Raw genomic sequence first — 7,883 nt, 5'->3', positions numbered from 1 at the left:
ACAACACACGCACGTGCGCGCGTGCACATCCAGGTGAAGTTTCTAATAGCGATATAATAGCAGCTTTATGGCATAATAATCACAAATGAATGGACGGCCTGTTTATATGTGCGTCTGTGCCCATTGTCTCTGAGCTGAACTCTGCTGACAGGCCTGTGTGTGTGAGAGTGGCGCAGAGACACCGAGGATACAACATGATTGTGGTGCGCTAACAGGCACACGGCCTCTCCGGTCAAACCAAAACTCCGTGCGCCATATTGCCTTTCTACACTCAGTCCCTCTGACATGAGGAAACAGGCCGCTAGGCGCTCAGATAAAGGAGACTGTGGCTGTAAACACGCATAAAACAAGGGGTTGCTCTGATTAAAAACCTCTAGTGATCGCTTTCCAGGTTGCCCTCACATAACACTTACAAGGATTTGGTGCTCGCACTGTGGATCAAATTGATTCATATCCATAAACAAACTCAGAGCGCACAATAGGCTCGCTGCAGCGGGCCAGTCCTTGAAGATCAAACAAAGACGGACTTGACAGCACAGGATCTTACCTCTGTGTGCACGTTTTTAACTACCAGGGTGGGTTCAGATCATTGGGCGGTTCATTTCTTTAACATTTTGGGCGAACGATCCGGTGGAAACACTACTTAGATCCAAGGTGTAACTTATTCAGCCACCCTGATAGATCAGCTGTCTAGCGTTTACATGAAAACACATCCCTTTGTTACCCCTTTAAACCAATTCTGCCATCACACTGTGTGACATCACATCCAAAAAGTAACATCATGTATATCAGTGCGCCGTCATTTCATTCAAAGGGGGGGTAAATAAAGGTATTATTATAAGGTGGTCACTATTGTCTGGAGACACGGGCCCTCTTGTGTCCACAGGGGGAATTACAGGCTTTTCATTTGACAGGAAATACTGTATTTAAGTGGAAAAGACAATTTCTTTTATTTTGGTTTCACATACAGCACATTAGCATTTATTACATATACCACAAAGCATTTTTTTCTGTTTCATGAAGTTGTTTTTTTTCCCTTACTGAACAGCATAACATACATGTAAATCTGGAAGTGCTTATCAAGTGAGTCTGGGGGACTAAACAGGCTGTTACAATACATAATCAAAATTCACAAAGTGCTGAAATAACAAATACTGTGTTGAAAAAGGATATTATGCACTGAGATTAACCAGATTGAGCTAATTAAAAAAAATGTATCGCAGTGTTCCCGTTGTAGGTATGATGCAGGATAATATCACAAAATTAAAAACACATATTGAACTGGACGACACACAAAGGACAACTATACATCCACGTATTTATGCTTAGGAAAAGGCTGATTTGATTGGCTGTTTGTACTAAAATGCAGTTGTTTTTTTTATAAATGTAGAAAATGTCACAAGAACCTGGACATAGAAATGTCAAAGCAGAAACTCAGAGGAACAAAATGCTTGAGCATGAAAAAAAAGATTCATTCTCTAGTGAGGTTTGAACCACAAACTGATAAATACATGTTTTGCCTATACTATCTGGTGTGATTAGTTCATACGCATGCATCTCTGCCAAACTGGAGTAACATACTTCTTTCTAAGTCAGTCATTTATTATGAGAGGATGAAGACAATGTCAAACACTGTACAAACACTCAGTCAGAGCCATTCCTAAATGGCAAAAAGTTCCTTCCTTTTGAGAAAAATCAAGCATCTTCTTTTTCATGCACTCAAATGTTTTTGAAGCACTAGACAGAACTATTCGCTGGTTTCATCCACCTTGCCACCGGGCTCACACAGGGGTCTTTTCTCCATCATGGCGTATGGAAAAGGTGGAACATCACAGCTAGTGAAGTCCAGTTTCTTGGGACCACCGCAGTTGTTAAAGTCAAGTTTCTTGGCACTGTCGCAACCAAACTCCAGCTTCTTGAGCCGAGCTAGACTCTTGATGCTGCCGGGGGGCCTGCCGGGGCTGACCTTATATCCTGCTGCTTTGGTGGTGCCTAGGGGCCTCCCTGGGCTGGTTTTGAACCCAGCTGCTCGGGTTGTCCCGAGTGGACGTCCAGTACTTGTACGGTAACCAGCTGACTTTGTGGTCCCTGATGGCCTCCCTCTCCGCCCCGACTTCACTATGCCCTTCTTCTTCTTGGAGCCATCAGGCCCTGCAGCCTCACTGCCCCTGATTCTCACTGTCTGAGGCTGGAAGTCGTTCTGGGTGTCTTGCACTTGACATACCATGGCTTTGTGCATGCCCTGTGGCAAAGGGGCAAGGCCTGCAAGGGACAGCTGCAAACCAGGGGCTGTCGGAGAGGGGTAGAATTTGTTGGACTGTGTGCTACATAAATCAAAGTGGCTGGCTGGGTGACAGTCCTCTGCCAGCCCACTCATACAATAGTCACTGTTGCTGCTGGTCACTTGATGCATCATTTTCTGTTGGAGTGGAGAGAAATATAAACATTAGGTGGAAAACCTACACATGCACACGTGCACCCAGACTAACACAACCCACAGAAGCATTTTTAGTAGCTTACTTTTGGTGGAGCCAACAGGCCTTTTAGCGTTGCAACACATAACACAAGTGATGTCAAGACAAAGCCAGGTAAACTGCAGTTGGAGTTTGCAACAAAAAATATGCATGCACAAAAATAAATGTTGGTTTCCCTACGAAATGCTTAACTATTTTAAGAACGTAGAAATAAATAGTTCGTACCTTATTTGTTGGTGGATGTTAGATGGAAAGGGTTAATTTCGGATCGCATACATTTTCCTTCTCTGGCAGCAACAACATCTTTAAGAAGACGCTGCACAAACTGCGCCCTGGCGTCCGGCAGTGTTGTTTTGGAGCGGGACTGCGATTTCGGTTGCCTATTTCATGCTCATTTAATCCTTTAAGCAGAGGTTTAGATGAGAGTGGCAGCCATTTTCGCCTGGAAAAAAATTAATAAAACAGGATGCGCTGACCACGCATGCGCACAAAGGCTTCCAGGAAACGCAGCAGATCATCCGTGGGTCTGCCAAATTAAACAAAGGCGCATCTGAATAGCGCACACAATAAGATCCGAGCGCTATTAACATGGAACTCTAATTGCAACATAATTAAAATAATGAACTGACACTGATGATACCTCAGCAAATAAATAGATTGGCCAGAATTTCCAATTACAAACTGAACCATGTATCAATATCATTATTACTGGTCATTGACAGGAAATATGAGCATGCAGGTGCCACAGTGACAACAACAATGATGACAAAAGGTCATACTCCATTTTTTGTAGGTTTTATTAACATCCATAAGAACTTAAGTAAAGACACGGGGTTTCTGGAGCAACTGCAGTGCTAGGACAGATAGCAATATACATTTATCAGCGTTTCCCCCGATGGTCGTCTCCGATCTTTTGCAAAATTAAGTCCACAGGACTTAAGTTTCCCTGATGAGCTTGGTCAGCTTCTGAATCTTTGTTTTGGTGGACATGTCCACGTACTTGTCTCCGATACTGACGATCATGCCACCCAGGATTGAAGCGTCCGACTGGGAAGAGGAGACATCAGTTGAAAATACTTTTTTTAGTCACACCACCTGCAAGATGTTCATTTGTATGTTTCTGGGATCATGCATTAATACCATACCTTTGTTTCCAGCTTGATGCTTTCACCCTTCTGAAGAAAGCCCTTGAGAGCTACTTTCAGGTCAGCAAGATTAGCTTCATCCAAAGGCTAAAATGGATAAATATTGATTGGTTAATTGTGCAAAATATCTAAGGTAAACAAACACAGAAGGGATTGTTTGTATTGATTGTATTTGAGGTGGCCAGGTTAAGTGTAGGAGATGCAACAAGAACGTGCCGTAACATATATGCAGTGGAAACATCTTACAGTGAACGAGTCTGTCCGTGTCAAACTGATTGCTATAAGATAATGATTATAACAATTTAAAAGTTTTTCTCATGCAGATTATCATCTACTTGACATTTTTATATTTATTGCATAAGTATGAACTAATGAAACTAGCTGGAAGCAGACGGGTTACCACGAGGCAAAGTATCATGGTCAAAGTAAAAAAATAAAAATAAATCCCTGTTGTAATTTATGAAAAGACCGAACATGAAAACTGCCTCTGGATACGTGGACAATATTTCTTTAATCTGATTGAAATAATTCATATTAGAGATGCAGCTGAGCTCTTTACATGGACACTAAATTATCTGTCAAGATGTGCATGTACATGCCCTAAAGCATTTAATTAAAACATATATATAAGTGGTTCCACCTGCTGTGAAGCGTCTAATCTGCTGAAAATATAAGAGCAGGGGAAGTTTTTTTTTCAAACCTTATAGAGAGAATTCATTTCATTTAATACATAATGTGCAGGAGCAGAAGTGGTTCCCCGTTAATGTAGTTAAGTACTAAGTAATGTAGGTCTAACCAAGGTTACGTTCTATAGCTACAAATGACAGATGTTCCCTAAACACCTCACATGCACAATATTGGTAATGTTAGAATTTATTGATGTTCCCTAAATGTCTCATATGCACACTACAAAAGGGGATCATGTCCAGTGACTCCACACTGCAACATGCACCAATGTTATGTAAGGCTACTGTTTCAAAATCAAAGAATACATTTATAAATCAAAGCACCCATATATGAACATAGCACTAGCAGTGCATTAAATATTCTGAAAAATTTATTAAGAATTCTCTGTTAAAATGCGCAAAGGGAGGCACATGTGCAGTGCATGGACCAGTTACATTACCTTATGTTACCCCCAAAACTTGCAAACATGCGCAGAAGGAGTTTATTCTAACCAGAGAGAAACAATCAGATCAAGAGTTTACATCTGTATTAGGTGCTACTATTTTCCCATTGAATGGATTAACCTGATTGAAAATTTCTTACTATCAGGCCAGTGTCTTCCGACTGAGATGGTTATATAAGGCATTTTTCTGATTGGGCTATTATTCTGATTATTAGTGGAATATCTGGGTCCATGTTAATGCACCTAATGAAGCGGACTACTTAGTACTTGAAGTGAATTGTTTAAACAGCATTTGCATGGGAATGATTCTGTCCGCAGCCTTTTGCTTCACATAAGCAGTTTCCACTGCATAATGTATGTCCACCTATTTTATACCTGAGCAGTGGTGACGGAGCAGACGACCTCTCCACGTTGTGCACTCATCATCTTCCCGAAGGCAGTGATAACGTCACCAGTTAGAGGAAGACGACCATTGTCAGCCAAAACATCTTCAAAACAAAAAGGAGGATACAGGTAAGCGAGACTCATTACCTTTGTTTCTCTGCATTACCAACTCACAAAATGAGTAAACATCACTTATATTGTATCACATCAGTTCAGAAATACATATTGTTTCTGATTTCATCCAACTGTTCCTGCAGCGTTATTCCTGTTATGCTTAAAGGTTGATTTAAACCATGATCAATATCAATGTAGCAGTCCTTTGAGGACTGAACCATAGGGCTTGTGGACTAATGCTGGTGTGGGAAACACATTATGGAGCTTACAAGTGGCCTATTGAAAAGCCATTATATCTATATTATTTGTGTTTTAGCACTTTTTCCACACAAATACAGATCTCTCGCTTAATTTCCACATTTCGTATTTGTGACAACAAATGTTCCAAAACAAAATAAACAAAATTAAAAAACAAGAAAATCCTTCCACAGATTGAAAGTCCGCAGAATGACTTGAATGTATATGATCTGTATAGTGCTAGTGTAGTCACAAAGTCTTTGACCTCTACGGAGGTCACAGGGAGAAACACATTAGAAAGACAATGAAGACATTAGGAGCTGCTGTTGACTTCAAAAAAAGACAGTCAAGATAAAAAAAAATCTAAATAAAAATGTGTTTCTTAATGAGATAGTACAAACTGTTTTTTAAACCATGTAACTTCAGAAAACACAACACCAAGAGAAAAGGGTTTGTCTATATCATTTTACCCAAGCCTGTATTACATATCAATTTGGCAACAACCATGACAAATATATATGTGTTCCAGGTCAGAAAACCGAAGTTACTGTATTTAAACTTTGAGGGAATTTAAAGATATCGCATGTCCAAGTGTACCTCTAAGAATAAATAAAACGGAAAAATGTGAAATAAAAAGTAGCAAAGTGTACAACATGTTCTTTAATTGGACTTCTTTGTAGTACAAAAATTAAGTATTTGTATTCTATCTGCTATGAGCTGGTGGACTCCTAATGCCATGCTAAAATGCACAGCAGCAATCAGTGTTCACTCACTGATGAGGTTGACAATGATGGGTGAAACCTTGACCTTTGCAAGAGCATCATGGAAAGTCTTCTGCTTGAGGCTGCGCTTTATGTGAGGATTCATGACAATACTGGACATTTTGGGATCCTTGATCATGGCCTGCAGAACAAGATGGCACACAGCAAAAGGCAACTGAATGTATGCAGTGGAAGAAAGGTAGGCTGTGTTGAAACAGCATGGAAATTTGCAAAACTTTGACAACGATCAGATTCTTATCAAATGATTTATTCCTCAGATATACCACATATTTATTACCGTTTTTTATTTTAACAGTGTAAATGAATTACCAACAATAATATTTTCATAGGGGGAGAAACACTGCTTGCATCATCCACTGACCTTTACATAATTATACTGCAATTAGGGGTTACAATTTTTGACTTACAGATAATTTTCCAAGCTCCTGCTCCACTTGGTCCAGTTTGTTCTGCTTGCTAGCAGCTGAGAACAGAGCAGTGGCATAGCGGCCCTCCACTCCATAGACCTGGATGGGAGGCTGTAAGGATATAAACACAGATTAAACAAACTGCTAACACTATTCCTACTAGATAAGCGGTAATGCTCCGTGCAGTGTCACGTTATTCACCTTAATCAGTTTCGCCGCAGGTCTGGCCACAGACGTGCTGAGCTGGCGGACCTAGGATAGAAAAATTGCACAATGTCATCACAGAGAAACCAAAACTTGAGCTTAATAACTTTTGGCACGCGTTGTACCATTTACGTTGAAGACAGCTAGCTGGTAGGCTAACATGTTAGCAGTCATTCAAGTGCAACGCCTCGTGTGCATTTGCTGGACATTTAGCGTTATATCCTGGTCTCCAGATGGAGAACAATATTAAAATATGTTTTTAAGGTACATATAATTCAGTCAACACTATCATAAAATGATTAAAAGCACCAAAATCATTGAATGTCTTACCTGCTGTCCTAGCATGAGTGCTGCCATTTTCTCCTACAGCTGGCTAGAGTAGAACAACTGACTGCGCATGTGCACTTGAGAGGAAGCTGTCTCGCTGTGGGTAATGTAGTCTTTTCTGTGTGGCGCATTCTGATAGGAGGGGGAAAGGCTTTCTAATGAACAACCACAAATTTCTAAATATGTTTTAATTTCTTTCTAAGTTCATCCAGTCAAGTGAAAAGAAAAGTTACATATGATTTTTAAGCTCATATATCATAGCATACAGCCTACTGGTTGTTTATTCTGACCTATACAAACAGGGCTCAACACTAATTTTCAAAAGAGGTTGCCAGGCTGACAGCCAGTAAATAGCTTTTGGTTGCCAATACTGAAAACATGTCACTAGGGCTGGGCAATATATGATATCATATTGATGTCGTGATATGAGACAAAAATCATCTTAGCTTTTGAATATCATATCGTACGTGTTGTCTTTCCTGGTTTTAAATGCTGAATTGCAGTAAAATTAACTAATTTTTAGACTATTCTAGCTGTTCAGTTATTTGCCTTTACCTACTTAGCCATTATATCCACATTACTGAAGATTATTTTCCAAAAATCTCATTGTGTAATGATTTTTTTTTTTTTTTTTGAAAGCGTGAACCCTACTATATTGTCACAATATCGACATCCAGGTA

The 7,883-nt window shown here is 40.0% G+C and overlaps 2 protein-coding genes across 2 annotated transcripts; both read right to left on the bottom strand.

Annotated features, from left to right (window-relative positions):
- Positions 1-930: 930 nt before the first annotated feature.
- On the bottom strand, positions 931-2,841 carry LOC117260651 (UPF0461 protein C5orf24 homolog). The gene is made up of 2 exons (XM_033632663.2): positions 2,700-2,841; positions 931-2,419 (listed from the first exon to the last, which is right to left on the bottom strand). The coding sequence occupies exon 2, from the start codon at positions 2,414-2,416 to the stop codon at positions 1,748-1,750; it is 669 nt and encodes a 222-aa protein (XP_033488554.1). The 5' UTR covers positions 2,417-2,419; positions 2,700-2,841; the 3' UTR covers positions 931-1,747.
- Positions 2,842-3,253: 412 nt separating this feature from the next.
- On the bottom strand, positions 3,254-7,331 carry atp5po (ATP synthase peripheral stalk subunit OSCP). The gene is made up of 7 exons (XM_033632630.2): positions 7,207-7,331; positions 6,874-6,924; positions 6,673-6,783; positions 6,257-6,386; positions 5,124-5,236; positions 3,620-3,706; positions 3,254-3,521 (listed from the first exon to the last, which is right to left on the bottom strand). The coding sequence occupies exons 1-7, from the start codon at positions 7,231-7,233 to the stop codon at positions 3,411-3,413; spliced, it is 630 nt and encodes a 209-aa protein (XP_033488521.1). The 5' UTR covers positions 7,234-7,331; the 3' UTR covers positions 3,254-3,410.
- Positions 7,332-7,883: the final 552 nt, after the last annotated feature.

The sequence above is a fragment of the Epinephelus lanceolatus genome, chromosome 7 (genome assembly GCF_041903045.1).
Source record: "Epinephelus lanceolatus isolate andai-2023 chromosome 7, ASM4190304v1, whole genome shotgun sequence".
NCBI classification, from domain to species: Eukaryota; Metazoa; Chordata; class Actinopteri; order Perciformes; family Serranidae; genus Epinephelus; species Epinephelus lanceolatus.
The sequence above is the reverse complement of the archived record's forward strand: the minus strand, read 5'-3'. Positions and strand labels throughout refer to the sequence as shown.

Bases quoted from the DNA above. Each gene is read 5' to 3' on its own strand.
- LOC117260651 (XM_033632663.2), bottom strand. From the start codon at position 2,416: ATGATGCATCAAGTGACCAGCAGCAACAGTGACTATTGTATGAGTGGG.
- atp5po (XM_033632630.2), bottom strand. From the start codon at position 7,233: ATGGCAGCACTCATGCTAGGACAGCAG. The intron at 3,707-5,123 runs GTATAAAATAGG...TATCCATTTTAG, and splicing joins GCTCCGTCACCACTGCTCAG to CCTTTGGATGAAGCTAATCT. The intron at 3,522-3,619 runs GTATGGTATTAA...TCCTCTTCCCAG, and splicing joins GCATCAAGCTGGAAACAAAG to TCGGACGCTTCAATCCTGGG.